General features: G+C 39.8%; 1 protein-coding gene across 4 annotated transcripts in view; it reads right to left on the reverse strand.

Annotated features, from left to right (window-relative positions):
• Positions 1-20,322, reverse strand: part of GRID2 (glutamate ionotropic receptor delta type subunit 2) — a 1,513,029-nt gene that overhangs the window by 43,096 nt on the left and 1,449,611 nt on the right. For all 4 annotated transcript variants that reach the window (XM_082728077.1, XM_082728076.1, XM_082728074.1 and 1 more), the window contains one exon: positions 885-1,125. In XM_082728077.1, coding sequence (XP_082584203.1) covers positions 885-1,125 — 241 coding nt within the window. The remainder of the gene's footprint in view (positions 1-884; positions 1,126-20,322) is intronic.

Consider the following 20,322-nt stretch of genomic DNA (forward strand, 5'->3'; position numbering starts at 1 on the left):
GTTCCAGAAAGTTTCAAACTGTCCTTTGAAACTATCCAGCAGATCAAATCACACAACAAATTCAGGTCGTTTTCCATTTCAATTTGTGAATGAATATGATTTCATTATTAAAATTTTTTTTCACCTTTTTGGTCCAGTAGAAAAAAGATAAGTTAAAAGCAATTTATTTTAACTTCATATTTTCTCTGCTAATTTGTAAATTCCATGATTTTTGATAAAAACAAGGCACATGCTACTTTCAAAGAGATATTATGTGTAACTCTGCAATTATTCTTCCAGACCTCTGAAAAAATTTTAATTTTATTTTATTAAAAATTTAATCCTGGATGATTTTACTCTATGGATTTAATTTATTAAGCTTAGAGCCATCAAGGAACTAAACACATACAATCCCTTCTATACGTCTACATACAGATAGAGGGAAGGAGGGGGTAAAGAGACAAATTCTGATTATTTTCCTATGGCATTGTATAGTCTAGACTGAATCTTAGAGATACAAGTAATTTACCTGTAAGTTAAGCAACTTATTGAAATAAGATGACAAGCATCTTTGTGGACTGGAATTCAAGGGAATCACTCTTTAAGAAAATCACTGAATGAGTCTACCCTGAGATTTGGCAGAATTTTAAAGCCCTTGATGGCACATGAAATGAGTCTTTTCAAACACTGCAAGTCTCTTCTTCATTTATCTGGGATGTCCTAAAATGGTCATAGGTATTGGCATTATTGGTTTTTATATTTCATCAATAACTCATTTTTAATATTCCAGGTAAGAAGAAACAAGGACCACCCCCAACCCATCATCCCCTTCCTGGTGATTACCCTCCCTGGAAAGACCACCCACTTGTTGGCTCCACTGAGCACGGAAGCGCTCAATCAAGTACCTCTTTCGATGGGACCCGGGAGCCTTTCCTCTTGTTCCACCACGTCTCCAGCATGGCTATAAAGCAGGAGAGGACAATTCCAGCCGCCAGGATACAAAAGACTCCTGCAAAGCTCTTTATGTCCAGGGCACCTCCTTTCTGCTTTGTGTCCACTGAGGAGTACAGGTCACACTGGCCATTCTTGGGCCACCATTTGTGCTTCAGGATGTCCATGTCACCATTCTGCTGAAGCTCCAGGATCCTTGGGAAAAAGGACACAGCCGTGTGTTAGTGCAGACTTCGTTATTGCCTCGGCCCACAGCACAACCATTTATAATCCCACCGCTGAAGGATGGCGGCTGTCAAGGGGAAATGAACGGACAGATTTAGCCTGCAGAGGGACTGACGGGACCCTGAAAACGTTACTGCTCTGACTTTAGAGACAGAGACGTGCCGCAGGCTGTCCTCTCCCCCTTCTGTACCCTCTCTCGCTCCCTCCTTCCTTCCTGTTCTTCTTTTTACATTTTTTTGATTTTATTCTATAATTCCAAATATCCATACCCCCTCTGCCCCCCGCTTTGTTGCAATGTGTTTTGACAATTACATTTCAGAGGCACTGGTTTTATGGGACTTCAAGCTGCTACAGTTCTGTGTTCCCTCCCTCCCTGCAGAAGGACGCTCTGGATCTTAACGCTTTTATGAGGAACGCTTTGCTGCTTAGAGCGAGATGCTGGCAGAATGTCGCCCAGCATATGTTACGCACAAAGAAATTCAATTAAAAAGTCTTCTATTATTTAACACAGTGTGGGAGAAAGCCCTGGGACAAGTTTGAAGTTGATAAAATACATCATTTTTGGTTTTTCACACAACTGATGTAGTTTCCCTTTCAATGCCAAAGGGGAAAATAATCTTACCTTGGAGAACAAGAAGAAAAGTTGACCAGAGGCTTTTAGAAGTAGTTAAATTCAAGTCAGAAATACCCTTCTTTGTCTCCTTTTTATCCCCCTGAGTCTGGGGCCAGCTGTAAAACTGCAGCTTTTTTAAAGTGTGATTTTTCATAGAGGTTTTATTCTCATTTCCAAATACTCTTTAGGCTTTACCCTAGACCAGCCTACCTCTGGCCCTCCCCTAGGTATGTCTCCCTCACAGGGTGAGAATGGCCAAGGCCAAGGTCATGAACTTGTCCAGAAGGTGCACCGTCCTCAGGGGTTCCTAGGATTTCCCACCTAAATGGTCAGAGAGCTCTGTCAGGACCTGGGAAAATTTATCCCACACATTTCTTCCTGAGGGCAGATCTCACAGCCGCAAAGCCATTGCAGGTGTCTAGAGTGATGTTCAGAGAGTGTGGACTCAGTTCAGATGTACGAGCTCAGGCGTGTACATCTTCCTGTAGGTGATCCTTCACTGTGCAGGACAGAGCTGGAGGTGGAAGCGAGGTGGGCAGGGACCGTCTCGCTGGGCCACCATGTAAGTGCAATCCTCCAAGCTAGTCACAAATTAGAAACTCAGACCTGACCTCCTATGGGCATGAAGGTATATTTGTCAAGATAAGAGGACTGAACATATTTTATCAAAGAGTCTTTAGCTCGACTTATAATTTGCCCATAGCCTTCGGATATATGGACTTCTACTTTTCCTCTTGCCCTAGGTCTTGGGTTATTTGGGAAGACACTGCTTAAAACCTTAGAGAGAAGAACGATGTCTATTCAGAAAAAGTAAATAACTGTTTATGTCATCCCTATGTTAAGAATGAGTTAAAAGATAACGGCGAGGCGTGCGGTCAACATTCAACCTGAGTCAGCCAGGAATAAGTCCAGCCCTGAGGGCTGTGAGGGAGAGTTGGTCTCATCCCCAGTGCCTCAGCTGACATCCTAGGATGGACATTGCACTGGAGCTTCCCTTATAACTTGGACTTCTCCTTTCTTATGATTTTGCTCTGTCTAAAGCTCTGTTGCTTCGGAGGGTTGCTCAAGAAATGCAATTAATTAGATTAATTGAATTTACCAAGATGATTATGAATATTGATGGATTATATTTCACCCTTATTCCTGCCTCTTCTCAGAGTTATTTGTATTTCCAGAATTTTTAAAAATTGTGTTCCACAGGACACTAGTTCCTAGAGGAGATTCTGCAAGAAAAGGGTTTTGTGGCATTAACTTTGAGAAACACCCGCTCAGAAATTTACAAAGAAGTCAGCATATTAAAGGCTCTAAGAAGACCTATGGGAAGGAACACTTGTATGATTTTGTTTAATTTGGCATTTCTCAAAATTACCTAACTTTCCTTCTTTTTTCATTTTTTTTCTCCTGTAATAATATATAGTAATAATTCATGGAGCTGGAGTTTTGAAGAATACACTTGAGAAATAGTGCCTTCGTGGGGCTCTCGGCTGGCTCAGTCAGTAAAGTATAAGATTCTTGATCTCAGGATCATGAGTGTGAGCCCCACCCCAGGCACTGAGCTCACTAAGTACATACATACATACATACATACATATGTCTATAGAAACAGAAATAGTAGGAACATCTACTCATGGAAACCAGCAGCACTGCATTACATATTACACACATCTGTAATCTTTAATCACAGCACCAAGGTTGCTTGCTTGGCTTATCTGCAAATACATTCAAGTCATGTTGGCTAACCCATTAGCTATTTGCATACCTAAAGGCGCTGGGGAATCAGAACACCATTGAATACCTTGAAGGGAAAATTTAGTCATCTTGAAAAAAATAATATTCTTGGGGTGCCTGGTGGCTCATTTGATTAAGCATCTGCCTTGGGCTTAGGCCATGATCCCAGGGTCCTGGGAATGAGCGCCGCATTGGGGGCTCCCTGCTCAGCGGGGAGCCTGCTTCTCCCTCTGCCTCTGACCCTGTTCGAGCTCTCTCTTGCTTTCTTTCTCAAATACACTAAATCTTAAAAAAAAGAATATTCTTGAATTTGAGATTATAGGCATACATAGAAATAAAAGGAAACTACAGCAGCATTTGCTTAATGAGAACATACCCAGGCACAAAACGGGCACCCAAATTTCCAAGCCGGCCTCCTGCTCCCCAAACTATATAGGTCGATGTTTGTAGAAGTGGAAGAGTTTCCCTTCACAACACTTATCACCATTTATAATGATTTGTGGTTCCTTGATTGTCTGTTCCCCTTTCTGGAATGAGGACTCACCATCTTCCATCCTGCCTCACACAGAGCAGGGAAGTATTTATTTTTTTTCTTTTTCTTTTTTAAAGATTTTATTTATTTATTTGACAGACAGAGATCACAAGTAGGCAGAGAAGCAGGCAGAGAGAGAAGAGGAAGCAGGCTCCCCGCTGAGCAGAAAGCCCGATGTGGGGCTTGATCCTAGGACCCTGGGATCATGACCTGAGCCGAAGGCAGAGGCTTTAACCCACTGAGCCACCCAGGCGCCCCAGGAAGTATTTATTGATTGGATATGTTCAACATGGTTTTGATGAAAGGATGTTGCCCTCAGATTCTACTTTTTCTTATCGCTGATGCAATTTTCTAACTTATTCCACTCCTTCCTATTAATCTATCCAGTCAATAAATATTTAGAGAGTGGTCTCATGCCGGGTATTGTTTTGGGGAGGAAATTTATGTTAAACCACACTGCACATTCAGCCAAAATGGCCTGAGCAACAGTGTGATACTGTTTCATGTTAATTTATTCTTTCATTCATTCCCATGTTCATTCAGGAACCAGTGATTGCCTACTCTGTCTCCTCAGTGGCATCTGGTGTCACAACGTGTCCCTATCATTTCTATATCTGAAAAATGATTTTTTTAAAATTTTTTTATTTTTTCAATTTATTTATTTTCAGAAAAACAGTATTCATTATTTTTTCACCACACCCAGTGCTCCATGCAATCTGTGCCCTCTATAATATCCACCACCTGGTACCCCAACATCCCCCCCCCCCCACCACTTCAAACCCCTCAGTTGTTTTTCAGAGTCCATAGTCTCTCATGATTCACCTCCCCTTCCAATTTACCCCAACTCCCTTCTCCTCTCTAACACCCTTTGTCCTCCATGATATTTGTTATGTTCCACAAATAAGTGAAACCATATGATAATTGACTCTCTCTGCTTGATGAAAAAATGTTCATCATCATTAGCCCTCAGGGAGATTCAAATTAAAACCACATTGAGATATCACCTTACACCAGTTAGAAGGATTTGGTTTTAAAAATGATCATTGAGGTATACACACATACTCTATGACACCCATTTTGATGCTAATAGGAGTAAAGGGCCTTAAATCCAAAGAATTCATTTAATTGTGGAACTTTTAGGTTCAGCAAGCTGGGGGGTAAGAGTTGCTGTGGGGGAAGAGTGAGCAGACTTCTCTATTTGTCCTCACACCACAAAGACATCTTTATGTATGGTCGACCTCAGAAAGCACAGAGGCATTACATGGACACCCCATTTGGGAGGACAGGCAGAACAACTAGATTGTAGGATCTCTCAATCAAGCTCTGAGTAGCCCACAACAGAGTCTAGGAATACAGGGTTGGTGGTATAGAAATGTTGGAAGGGAATGAAAATATTTTCTAAGCTCAGAGTTCTGCCGTAAATTTTTGCTGCAGAATTTAATGCTCCTGGAAATTCCATTAGAGAAGTGTCACTACACTCTCCCTTTTGCCTTTTAACAAAAACCTATTTAAGTACAAGATAAAGGAAGCTTAGCAAAATCTAATGCACTGCCTTAAAGACAAATTGGATGAGCCCTTATATAATAAATGAAGATATAATATATTTCAAATGTTCAAAAGCACTGGCATCTTTAAATGAAACTTGAATCATACCTAAAGCAAAGTTCTGTATTTTAATTATGAGCATCACTGATGCGAGTGTGTGTGTGTATGTATAACATTGCAAGAATCTAGTTGCACAGATCTTAATGTGTGCAGATTTTTAGTTCCCTGGAATGATTGTTTTTGCTGTATTTACAATTTCCACTAGATGGCAGTCTTTGCTCACAGAGAACAGTATTTCTGCCATGCCGGCAAAGTGGTGGGTCTGAAAGGTGTCAAGTATGAACTTCTCAGAGCTGTAACTATTAGAAAGGAAGTTGGACATTAGGCCTTGGTGAACAATTAGATGAATGAAAACTCTTCTTGGAATGTAGTCAGAAAAATTCCTGCCATTTTCACTCCAGAGTGCTGAGAGCCATACTTTAGCACTTTTGAGAGTCGTTGTGAAAATTCATGAAGCCGAAAACAAAAGCACCTTGATCATTACTTGCCGCTTTGTAGGCTACAACAACTTGAAAGCTAGAATTATTATAATCAGGGTGTGTGACAACCATTCTTTCTTTGGACCTGTTCTGGTACATATTTCTTAATGGAGAGTTATATTCCCAGAGGAATCAGTAAATGATTGATTCACTGACAAGAACATTGCATTTCCTTTTTCTGTCCAAAAGTATTAAAACATTTGTCATCCCATTGAACACAAAAACCTTAGCAGTCCATAAAAGCTAACTTCAATTTGAAAATGGCTAATAGATCAATTCTGCATGCATTGAATTCTTTATTGATATAAATGAGCAAATTTCAGGGGAAGTGAGTAGGGAAGCAGAAGAGCCTTCTTTCATATTCAAATAAAAATATTCAACAAGTTTTAGGTGTTCATCTTGAAAAGCTTTTTACTTACTTTGAAGATAAAACAACCTCATTCGTGTGTGAGAATTACTCTAATTATTGATCATTTACTATTCTTAATTGCTGCTCTGGAAATTGATTTTCAAATTAATTTATAACAAAACAGGTTACTGAAAGATGAATGCAAATTTCTGATCCCACTTAGGCAACTTTGATTTTGCCTTTAAATACCAATGTAGTCTATAGATTCTTTTCTAATTTTCTTTCTTTCTCTTTTTAAAAATTTATTTGACAGAGAAAGAGATCACAAGTAGGCAGAGAAGCAGGCAGAGAGAGAGGAGGAAGCAGGCTCCCCGCTGAGCAAGGAGCCTGATGTGGGGCTCAATGTGGGCCTTGGTCCCAGGACCCTGAGATCATAACCTGAGCCGAAGGCAGAGGCTTAACCCACTGAGCCACCCAGGTGCCCCTCTTTTCTAATTTTCTTACCCACAGGTAAATCTCTGCTGAACTGTAAAAACGATACTGGTTAAACTGAGAAAAATGACACCTGACTTTTTGATTGTTTCTTCTGGGAACAAATCTAGAGGTAATCAGAGGGTTTAAACACTTAAGTACAGAAATTTTTGTTTTCGGGCCATGTATGTAGGAGCTCCTGTGACACTTTCTGCAGTTGGAGTTCTTCCCCCACATTCACAGAAGCATCAACTACTAGAATGGAAATGACAGAAGACATCATCAAATCTCTCCACTCCCCCCTCCACTCATTCTATGGAGGAGAAACGGAATCATATAGGACAATAATTGCCCCAAATTATCCCATTAAACCCACAAAAAATAATTTATATATCACACTGGGGTAGCGTGAGCTGAAAGTCAGGGAGCTCCAGCCACCCCTGGCTCTGCTTTGGCTGTTTTGAAGGCTGAAGGGATCAATATTTTAGTGATATTCTAGTACCTCATCTACGATACATCTGTTGGGAAGTGCTGTTGTAGAGACAAGATGACTTTTTTAGTGACTAACAGTAAATTCTCTAGTTAGGGCTAGAGTTCAGTACTGTCTTCCAACACATTCCCCTGTTACCCTACATAACCTCTAATATGTAACTATTTAGAGAAAAGCTCTCTCTTTTAGTTTCACAGAGCTGTTATCAATAGGTTGCTTCTAAACCAAACAATGTAATTGTAGAGTGATTGCAAATTTATTCATACAACAATTTGGGTGTGCAAAGAAAATGTACTTTTTCTCCATAACTTAATTGATCTTCCTCAGGAAGACTGGGCCCGCTGAGCGGTGGGAACAAAACTAAAATTAGCTCAATATGATTTAATCTGATCTAATAATTTAATATGTCTCTAGCTTTAGCTCAAGAATTTCTCAAGACTTCTGATTCCTTGCCTTTTCCTTGCTTTTTTCCAAGATGGCATCAGAATTTATAAAGGGTATTATACCCCCTACATTGGAGTAGGGGGTTAGAAGGGGAGGCCTGTGGGGAAGGAGCTGCTGGCTTCTTGCTGGTCCTTGGATGGCTCTGGCAGCTCTCCTTTTATGTGTGATGGGTTCAGCCCTTAGATACTGATTGGTGACTATTGCTAAAGTGAGCGGAGGATTTAAGTCCCTAACGTTGGCTAACGTCTTTCTCTGTTCCCTTACGGCTTGTGGGCTCCTCTCTGTTGACCTCTGGGGCACTGTATGTCTTTCTCCGCTTCTGCCATTTTCTTCATCCAGCCCCTGACTCTTTCTCCGCCTTTAGGTACTACTGAGTTGCCACCTTGTCACACTCACTGCAGAGGGCTCCAAAAGCTGTCCAGGTGCCTTAACTCAGCGTTCACAGGTCATGGGACCCAGAGAGGCCTGGGCCCAAAGATGGAGCCCTTGCTTTTTCCTGACTGTGCAGCTCTGACTTCTCACCATCCCAGGTCTTCTCTCCTGGGACAGAGCTTGGTGTGCCCACAGAACTCCCCTCAGAGACCTTAATGGTAAGGGAGGTATCACCCCTCTACCCTGCGTGTGCATTCTGTTCTACCCAACGCCCCTCACCCTCTCCCACCCTCTGCCCCCTGATGGAAACCTCTGGCCAGAAAAAGGCACAGCCTTCCTTTTTGTCTCCCAGAGGCCTTCTTGGTCTATCACAGTAGAAGGGAATTTTAGCTACAAAATGACAGAAACTCTATGGTCTGAGACCTCCAGGCAGTTCTTCAACCTGAAAGTCCCGAGTCAGTTTGACACTGAGATTGGCAAGGATGAAAAACATCATTTTAAAATCTCAAAAACATTGATCTGATCTGTTACAAGCTTATGAGTTACATGTAACCCAAATTAAAAAGATATTTAGGATAGAGTCTCCTCACTTATTAATGTGTAACGTCACTTAAAGCTGAGAAGGAAATTCGGGAATAACTGAAAAAAAAAAAAAAAAGTATTTTTGACACACGGAGTGGATCTGTTTTGGCCCAGAATGCCCACATTATTAAATTCATTTGCTGGGTTCTCACAAAAATTTCCTCTCCATGGTTACTGAGAAAGAATTAATAATAGCATGCAGACAATTTTCAGAAAAATGTCAGCTCAATAGGTTGTTCTTTCATTCATCATTTCTTTCATTCCGGACTTGGGAAATGTAGGTAAACTTGGACTGAGGCAAAAGCACTTATCAAAGCCTCGGATTTAGTATTCAATTAAGCACAGCAGCGCTCTGACTGGCATATCTGATATTGGGACTTCAACATCAGAGTTGTAAAAGTAAATTATGTCCATTTGCTGTGAATCAGGCATCGGTGGCTTTTCTTTTCCTCAGCAAAATGTCTTAATGATCGGTTAGTAACATTAGATACAACAGCTACTTATCGATTACATATAATATCTCAGTAATACCAAATAACCCAAAATAGACTAGCAGAAGCTATTTCCTTTGTTGAAACTGGACTTTTAACTAATTCTTCCGGCTAGTTGATTGCTGATGCCCATTGTTTCAATACAGTCCCCGAAGATTACCCAAGATCTCACAGAGATGAATATGGTATTTCAAACAGGTTTATGAATACCATTTGTTAGGTGAGAGGTTAATGAACATTTTAACTAAGGGCCTAATGGTTGATTCTTACAGGATGTTAAGGTCTCTGTGGCACCTGGTCAGCTGTGCCTTTGTGGTTACAGAAACAGGTCTGAGCTGCATTTGGCCTGCTGGCTAGCTGCTGGCCCGCTCTAGAGCCCCACAGCAAATAACTCTATGAAGTCAACAAGTTTCCATTTCGCTGACAGAGAATTGAAGTTCAGAAGGCTTAAATGACTTGGGCAAAGCTACATCATTAGAAAGCATCGGAGTCTGTTTGAAAACCAGAGATTTTGACTCTTATCCCAGTGCTTTTGAGCTTGTCTTACTAACATATAATAATTAATACGTAGTAATGCCTATTATTAATGTGTGCATCTTTAAATGAGTACAGTGATCATATGTGGGTTTTGTATTTGATCACACTGAGAACGCATTTGAGGTACACAGCATATATTAACAATGGCAGTATAATAGGTCAAGTGAATTTTGGATTTCCTGGGTTTTCGGATTCTCCTGGAACATACTTCTGGACCTACACTCTGAGACTGGGACCGCCTATATGCCAAAAGACTGCCTGCCCTAATTATTTGAGATCAGGTGGTGTTTGTCTTCTGAGCTCTTTATTTGCTGAATCATTTTCTAGGTGATGGAAGTTTTATATTGAAATCAGAGGGATGTGAACAAAGATTATACTAAGAGAAATTTCAGGCAGTGGCTATGATTTACTGAGAATGGGTAAGACAACTGACCGAAGCAGAAGAGGTGGGGTTCCTTTTATTATTTTTTAAAGATTTATTTATTTATTTTGAGAGAGAAAGGGAGAGCAGAGTGCACACAAAAGAGAGCACAAGTGTGGGTGAGGGGCAGAGGGACTCCTGGCTGAGCAGGGAGCCTGATGTGGGGCTCGATCCCAGGAAATCCTGACTTGAGCCAAAATTGAGAATCAGACACTCAACCAACTGATCCCTCCAGATGCCCCAGGGGGGTTTCTTTTAATCAAAAGATATAAAAATGGTTTTAGCCATGTGTGACTAGAAGTGCTATAAATTAACGAGAAGTTTGTTCAGGTTGGTAAAGAATTACTATGGATGCTGTATGAGAATGACAGCATGTTGGTACTAGAAGGGGTCTGGGAGATGAGATCATATTTGACTCCTGTCTAGTGAGGTGAAGTGACCTGCCCCGCTCCCCCTCCAGGGCAGACTCAACAGAACTGGAGTTAATTATACATTTAGTTATTGCTGGAAGACTGTTGTATGTCATAGACCTGCATAAGAAAGAGAAGTTCCCTGTATTGCTTCAAACCTGATATCTCACCATCAGATTTAAAAAAGATAGTCCAGTAACCCGTTTAATTGGTCGGACCTCCTTTTCTTATTAAGAAAATAGTGTCCATGTCTTTATGTACAAAGTGATGTCTTCCTAAGGCATCCATTTTTCTGTGTATAAGAAATAAACTGTAAACTTTCTCCAGACAATCTGTTTCCCAAAGGAAAGGCAATAGTAAATGCATGCAAATGTCACAAAGTTTAGAAGCACTTATCAGAAACACTGCACACCATTTTATTTACTTCTTAAGATAACCTCGTGAGGGAGAATTATATTGATTGATTGATTGATTGATTGATCGCACCACTCCTTCCCCACTCCTTAGTCCTGTAAAGGGCTTTAAAAAGGCTGATGTTATTAAATTCTCATTTTAAAGCTGGGAAGATTGAGGCTAAGAGGTGAAGAAAATTTCCCAAGGCCACAAGGCTGGTAATTGATCCAGTTGGCTCTCAAACCGAGGTCTTCTGGCTTCTGCACTATTTTCTTTTCTCGAATGCATTGTCAAGGTCTTTATTATTCCCTGAAAAAAACCACTATAAATGGATGCTGCCTCTTCAGTTCCTGCTGCTTTATTAACTGAGGATTTGACGACTCAAGTTTCTTGGCTAACAGGTATTCCATTGTATCCATTCACAAATGTAACACTTTGTGTAATACATCCTGATGTCTCCGGAGAGCCCCATGAATATCACATGAGTTCATTAATCTCTGTGCGATTAGAATAAACGTCAGATGAATTCATTACCATGAAGCACTCAGGGGGCTTTGCCAATATTATCAAAACAAGGCAGTGTGTTCAAAATAAGGAAGTGGTGTTTTGAAACCTTATTCTTACCCAACGTAAGTCAACATATTGTGAAGTTTCAATCTCTGTGATGTAAACTTCCATAGTTATCCCAATGAACTTTTTCCTTAGTTTAAATAGTAACCCGTAAAACGTAAATATTCATTAAATAGCACTTAACTATTTTGAAAGATGTGCAACATTTAAAACAATTTTTAGGTTCAACTGTTGATGAGATTTTCCTTGGCTCTAAAAAAATCATTTGACTTTATAGATGTGTCATTCTTGGACAATGAGCCTGAAACCTGGTATATGGTGCCCATTCAGACTGATCCTTCAGGGTTAGAGTCAGCCCCTTTGATCACAGGTCTTGCGACGCCTAAGAGGGCAAAATCAGCCTCGTTCACAGAGAAGCAATTGCTTGAAAAATCAAATTAGCAACATGATGGATCTCAAGACTTTGGTGACTAGTGAACTTTAATTATTATATATTTTATGTGTTTATGCTGGCAGTAAAAGTCAAGCACTCATTATAGAAATGGCAGACATGATCTTTCATAAAATGAGTGCTGGGCGGCAAATGACTAGATAATCAGGATAATGAAAGCAGGCCAGAAAGATGCTAGAGAGCTGAAAAGACCCTGACGATGGCTCCCACGGAGATGGAGGGCATAATTGCAATTGGAAAGAGAACACTTTTGGTGATCTTTTAAAATGTCAGCTTCATCCTTAAGCTCAGTGTGATATTTGGGTTATAGGGTAAAGAGGAAAAATTCCTTCCTTCTTCAGTGAGAAACTGGCAGTGACCATCTCTGCTAACAGTCACTCTTCAGGCAATAGGAAATCTTCTTAGGCAGACCTTTCAAACATGTTTATGAAAGAGGGCCATAAAGTCAAACTTTTTTTGCTTAGCGTGTTATACACATTTTATGGCTATTTTATATTTTATGGATATCTTTGAGTCTGACAACTAAACCTTAAAATAAGTGGGATCTTAAAGTTTGTGCTATGGGTAAGTGGATAAATATCATGATAAAGATCTTTGGCACAGCATTAGGAGAGAGAAGATTATGGAGAAGGAAACTTTTGAATGAACAAATATTCTCAGAACATCTGCGTAAGCACTGAACTTTTTATAAGTTGACTAACAGTTTAAATATGCAGAAGGAATTCATTATTCTAAGAGCTGTTAGAATAGTAGGTACTCTACGATGAGAATTTTTAAATGATACGGTGGGATTATGGACATTGGGGAGGGTATGTGCTTTGGTGAGTGCTGTGAAGTGTGTAAACCTGGTGATTCACAGACCTGTACCCCTGGGGATAAAAATATATGTTTATAAAAAATAAAAAATTATATTTAAAAAAAATGATACAAACATTTCCTGGTTTGGAGGATATATATATATCGACATACATTAAAAAAAACCACACACACAAAAAAACCCCACCTTAGGGTCTATTTGTACTCAAGATGGTGGACAAAGTCAATGTAACCAATTAAAATTCTCTGGCAAGAGTTAGATCATTGATAATAGTAATAGTACAACTTTAGGAAAGTAATTTTACTACGCTTTACCTATATTTTCATAGATGGACAGTCTAAAGTCCTTTTAAAAAATTATATTCTAACTTTCCAGGTGTATTGTATTACATTTAGTATTATTCTGACTCTGCTGGAAGTATTTCCAATTTTTTAATAAAGAGTGTTAAGACAGTAACATCACATAAACTTTCCTCCAAGTGACTAGACCCATACAAAAACAGTCTGTTCACTGCAGACATTTTAAAAGGTGAATTCATCTTTCTAATTTCTTTCCATTATGAATCTGAACACGCTATAATGTTTCTATAAATGGGGGAAAAAAAAATACTAGTCGTCTCTTGGATGATTATCTGTAATCGCCTTCCTGTGTAATTCTACCGTAATGTGATTCAATGTCCAGGAAGAGGCCAGACAATGAAAGGCACTGTGCAAAAGGGTCACCAAACCTTGAATTTGGAACAAGGGACAGGTTAGGACCAGTGTTGTGGAGTGCGTGTTGTTACAGCTGCCTCTTAAAGAAACTTACCTGGCTGGAAACTTGATTTTGGACTTGCAGCCTCAGAACTGTGAGAACTAAAGGTCTGTTGCATAGGCCTCCAGTTACTGTGTGATAGTGGCCCACACAGACTCACACACATGGATTGTGAACCATAGGACATGGAGGCAAGTGTCATGATTTGGGTAGGACTGTCATTTGCGGGTGACTTTCCTGTCCAACAGTTTTCCTGGGATTTCTCTTCTGACCTCCATCTTTCTCTCTCTGGATCATGTTTGGGATAGAACTGGTCTGAGACTCAGAACCCAGAGAATTTACGTGTCATCTTCTCCCTCCCAGTAGTTAGGATGTTTTTAAAAACTAGGATACGTACAACTATAAAATTTTCCTTTTTAAGATACCACTTTATAATTTACAAGGTGTTTTACTGTCATTGCTTTACTTTTGTTACACAGTCCACAAATTAAACAAATCACTCTCTTCTTTATCATTTCCTTTAATAAGCCAAGTGTTCATTTATAAACTTCATTAATTTAACTCCTGTGATGTGTAATTTCTATATCTGGGATGTTACAGTCATATTAAGAAAACATTTGCTAATAAAAACTAATTATGCAAATGAGAACGTGGGAGAGATATTTAAACTACTTAAGAAATGAAATTGTTTTCAAGTACTTCACCTATGATAACCTGATACGGCAAACTACTGAAAGCAAAGTGATAAGTCATTATTTAACATGGGATCTCTCAAACCTTTATTTTGAATGCTGATAGTTAGCTTTCCTTTCACTGGTTAGAGCCAGTCTCCATGAAAAGTGTAATATTGTCAGATGTGTAGCATTAGTTTTTAGGCTAATAACAAACACCCACCCTTTGGGCCTTTGTTAATCAGTAGGAACATAAATTTTAAATAGAATACCTGGATTCCTTAAGTAGTTAAAAGAATAAGTCTCACTTGGAATAGAAATATTGGCTGTCCCCCTTTTTTTTTTTTAATGAGGCAGCAAACTCTGACATAAATGGTTATTTATAAAAAAATTACAAAATGTAGTATAAAGTAGCAGTGAGACCTATCTAACTCCATGCAGAAAAGATAATTGATGTGTTACTGCTGTATTTCACCATTTAGTTTTCCCACGCATGGGAGATATGCTGGGAATTAGTCTATTCCATCTTCTTAATGAGACTTATCTATTACCTCAGCTAATGTATCTATTTTCTTCACCAGCAGGACTGTGTATTGGAGTGAAGTTTTCAGCAATTATTAGAAAGAAAATTTACCAACAGATATAAAGGGAATAGTCTATCTTTCCACATGTCTATGTGTCGAGATAAAACGAAACGGAAGGGGTGTGTTGTCATGAAGTAGACATTGACTCCCACAGTTCCTGTGCAAGCCCCTGTGAGCTGCTTGCAATTTTTCTGTGATAATAGCAAGAGAGCTATGCACGGCACTGTTTACTTACTTGATGATAGTATGAGAGACTTCAGTAACTCAGAGAAGAGGCTTGATAAAAATAGAGTGTCATTTAGTCCTGATAACGACTGTCAGAGAGACTGTGTGGCTAGTTTCTTTATTCAGAAATAGGTCTGATGATACCATATGTGGTTATGGACAAAGTGGAGGCATTTGTGAAGCCTGCTATTTCACTACTTTCCCCCAAACTTGACATAATCAGCCTTTCACATCTGTTCCAAATCTTGGTGAATTAGAAATAAAAGTAACCTAGCTAAGTGGGGATCTGAAATATTTGTAAGAACTTTGATGACTACTTGTGGGAGTGCAATTTACCCATGTTTGGATAGCTAGTTATATTTGTCAGTAACTCCATTGCTCAGAATATTGGTAAATTGTAAAGAATCTTTACCTTGCATATGGCAGTAAAGAATAGTGGTTACTACACTCTACTGGTTTCTAGATAAGTAAAAAGGATAAAACCCTCTGATGAAAGTATCACTAAAGTAAAATTCAAGGTTTTTTTTTTTAAAGATATTATTTATTTATTTTTGCAAGAGAGCGAGAGAAGTGTGAGAGAGATTATGAACTGGGGAAGAGGCAGATAGAAAGAGAGAGGCAGGCTCCCCGCTGAGCAGGGGGCCCGATGTGGGGCTTGATCCTAGAACCCTGGGATCACGACCTGAGCTGAAGGCAGATGCCTAACTGACTGAGCCACCCAGGTGCCCCAAAACTCAAGCTTTAGAGATCACTGCAAGTGACAGCATTCCATCTACAATACATTGGCACACTGCCACAGCAACAAGGGTATTGTGAGAAATAGACTCACTTTGCAGCACGAGTAACATGATTCATGTTAGCTCACTTTCTAGGAGAAGAACCTACACTCTATGAGACTATAGTGAACTGATATTCATGTAATTGTAATGGGAAAAAAGAGACTTATGCTCTTATCTAGTTTTTGCAGTAAGGCATGACTTGCAACATGAATTGGAGGAAATTAAAACATAAGGAGTGCTTTTAGATTCTTTGTTACACTAAGCAGCAAGTGATTTCTCAGTGAGTCTCCATGATGCTCCACAGGGCTCTGGAGAGCCCCCAGGATCTTTCATATATAAGAATTGTCTAAGATGCATGAACAAGATAAGCTGGTATTGGGGTGAACATCTCTAGGGATTAGAGAGGAGAGAGAGTGTTATTGCTTAATGTCATTGATCACAGCCTGAAACCATTGGTCAGAATTCTCAAGTTTCTGAATTTTTAATTTTTTTAAACTTTGCCTTCTATTCTCCTTCAGTTCTGGGCAATGGTTGCCTGGAGCTACGCAGATGGTAAGTATGGTAACCAGTGTCCTTAGAGATGATATCTAATAACTGATGACAGGGCTCATTAAGTCTTAGCACTAACCCCCATCCCACTCCCCCCACCACCCAAGAATCAATGGCAGTTGCCATTCTATCATCAGTGGCAGTTTCTCTTCTATCATCTTCTCCTACCCTGTATTAGTTTTACCATTTTCACTTATGATAAATCAGGATATGATCCATAGAGAAAAATGAGGATACATAGGGTTGAAAGGTACAAACCCAATATACTAGGTGTTTTCGTGAGCAGAACATAGATGAAATGAATTCTACTCATGAAACTACTTGCAAATATGCAGGTGGATGAAAGGCATCATAAAATATGATCAAAGAGAAATCAAATAATGGCAGTGAGGGATAGAAAAGGGTTTAGGACATGTGAAGGAGAGGAAACAGTTTAAGGACTGAGCTTTTTGGAAGAGAGTGTCACAGTAAAGAATATGAATATAGAGTTAGACCAACCTGGGTGGAATCCTTGTTTCCTTACTTCCTGAGTATGTACTGGCAAAGCAATGTGATCCCTCTGAGTTTCACTTTTTTCTAGTCCAGGAAAGGAAGTAATACTGATCTTAAACTGTAGTGTGCATTCATCGTGCTCAGCATGATATTAAGTTCTCCATACCAGGCAGCTATTATTATATTCACTATAAAGACTAACATGGTGCATCCATGATGAGAGAGTAGAGTCCATTTTCTTACAGGGTTCCAGTTTCTCTTTTTGGAATTGAACACTGACATAGACAACAACTAAGTCCAAACCCATTGCGCTGCCTAAGGTCAAACGTCTGATCTGATAGTTTGGCCAAGAAAATAAATAGACTGTGAAGTATTTGAGATTGTGGGTGAGGAAGCAGGCAGCTGTGAAAAGCCTAGGAAAACAACATGAAGCTTTTAGGAGGCCAAGCCAGGGGCCAGAAGACTTAGGAAGACAGAAGGACAGCCTCAATTTCAGTGCCATCATTTACTATCTTCTTAACCATGACTTCTCACTGACCTGGGTTTAGTTTGAGGGACAGAATACAATGTGGGGTGAGGACACGACATTTCAATAGTGCTAGCTCCTTCTCCAGATTTCTTGTCAAGTTGAGACTGAGGAGGCCACTGAAGGACCTGTCACCGTACAGCAAATTCACAGCTGCCCAGGAAGCAACACAGTCAATCACTGTCCTTCCCATGAAGGCTGCAATCAATAATGCCACAGGAGCATTTCCGCCCAAGAACCAATAACCGCCTGGAACTGTGGGAGACCCATTATGACCCTGAGAATGTGATGTGGAAAAATGGGATGAATAAAAGAGTTTACTTCGCCCAAAGGAAAAATACAAGAAAAGCAACACCAACATATGCTTAATTATGAAACCTTACTCTCACCCTAGGGAAGTTCGTGGATTCTTTTTTCTTTTTAAAGATTTTTTTTTTTTTAAGATTTCATTTATTTATTTGACACAGAGAGATCACAAGTAGGCAGAGAGTCAGGCAGAGAGAGAGGGGGAAGCAGGCTCCCTGCTGCACAGAGAGCCGGATGCAGGGCCCTGAGACCCAGGATCCTGAGACTATGACCTGAGCTGAAGGCAGAGGCTTAGCCCACTGAGCCACCCAGGTGCCCCGAGTTCATGGATTCTTCAGCTAGCCACAGATCCACAGATCAGACGAGAGTGCAATGGGTAGATCTGTTGTTATTTATGAGAATCTGACGCCTGGACGTTTCATGAGATCACATTTTAATTTTTGTACTGGGCAGAAGAAATGATGTTGTCAGATGATACTCAGAATTTACATTACTTTTGTTTTGGATAATATTAAAAATCTACCTTTATTGATAGTATCAGTGCATTTTTATTTCTATGAGCTTTTGGGGACTTGAGAATGATCCTAACTCAGGCATTAGCTGGATTTGGAAATTCCAGTCAGGATATTGACCCTCCGTTTAATTTACCTCTCGTTTAGCCCTGTAACATATCACCATAGCAACTCTCCCAATATTCTTTACATTTCCCAAACCCTGAACTGCCCTTCCACCTGTCTTGTTCTTAGTGGAGAGTCTTATTGCCTACTTTATTGAGAAGATTACGCCAATGGAAGCCTGATGGTTGTAGGATGAAACCTCAGGTTGTCTCTGGTCCCTTCATCTTAGTCCCTTATGTTTTTTAAAATGACATCACTCTCTTCTATCCTAATTCTTACAAAAAGCGTGCCTACTCCGGCCAAAATTAGTTTTAATGGAAAGCCTTTATCTCCAACCATATGTAACTATTCTTGAAGTTTCCCACTTGAATGATCATCAGAATCACTTGCACTTCCTCGGCTACAGACCAGAGATTCTTGTTTACTGGTTCAGAATCTTCGCCCCTGGGAATTCTCATCATCAAGCTATGGTGGAACCACGGATTTATCCATTGTTGAACTCTCTCCAGAAGTTTGCTTCTAATTTTCTAATGAGTGTTTTGTTCCTTCAACCCAGTGATCTGTTTGATCTCTTCCAAAGGATTATGATGGTAATGGTGTCGGGGATCTTTGAGGGCTCTGCAGTACTTACCGCAATAGTTTGCACAGAGGGTGACGTCGATCGCTGCGCAGAGTGAAAGGCTGAGCTCAGGAGGGGAAACTAGTATGTGCTCGCTGGGGGCAGGAGGCAGGAAAAATGCCCAATATCTCCTCCTAGTTCTGGAGCACCTATCAATCTCTTCACCTGCATTATTCACTTTATGGTGATTCACTCATGTAAGTCTCAAAACCACCCTATGATTTACTGATTTTATCCCTAGTCTTATGTATTTAGAAACCCAGGAACAAGGAAATGAAGTCATTTGCGTAAGATCATAGGGCTAGAGAGTGTTGTTTTTTGGCTTGTTTTATTTTTGGCAGAGAGAGGGAGTACAAAAAGCCTGTCCAAAGAGAGCATTGTAGAGAGTCCATTACTAGTTCTGTAGAACCGGCGTGAGGTCGCTTTGGCAAAAGTGATCAAAGAAAGTGTTATAAAGGAGGCAGCTATTTGAACTAAGGCTTTGAGATAGAGTCTTAGTAGACCATTTCAGGAGCCATTTCAGGAGAAGGAACAGGACAGATGGAAGCGAAGTGGTTGGATAGAAGCTTCAGGTTGCCTCTGGTCCCTTCATCTGCTGAAGGAAGCTCAGCGCCACTAATTCTCCCTTCCCTACATACTCAGTTCCAAGAATGAGAAAAAAAAGATGATGGACAGGTGGTTCTACAAAGCATGGAAAGGAACTGTGATTGTTTTCCCATTAGTCACGGAACTTTCATTCTCCCCTTGAAAAATCATTCCAACTGCCTTTCTCCCTCCTTCCTAATCCATACTTTATTTTGCAAATGATCATTTCCCTCATATCTTGCCACTTTGATAAGCTGCATTTTAATTCATCAACCTTCTGAAAGCTTTTGTATCCTAGAGGAAACTAGTACATTTTGAACACCGAAATTTAAACTCACAAAATACAACGGAACAAAAATGATCTTTAAAATTTTATCAATTTATCTGTCTCTCTCTGTCTCTCCCTCTCTTACCTACACATACACAATGAAGGAAGAATAAAAGGTTGGCATGCCCATCCCCATCCAATTTCCCTAATCTACTTAATAAAATGAAGAAAATAATCAGGACAAAGGTAACACTTTTTGTTGATACCAAATGTGACTCTAACTGACTCTACCTGTACTTTATCCAATTCTTGCCCTGGTTTACTTAACATTTATGACTTGGCAAGAATTCTTGACAACTACAATGAAATATGAAGATAAAATACATTTATCACAATGATCTATGTTTTCCTTTGGGCCTTATTTCTAATGTGAAAAAA

The sequence above is a fragment of the Mustela nivalis genome, assembly GCF_964662115.1.
Source record: "Mustela nivalis genome assembly, chromosome: 4".
NCBI lineage: Eukaryota > Metazoa > Chordata > Mammalia > Carnivora > Mustelidae > Mustela > Mustela nivalis.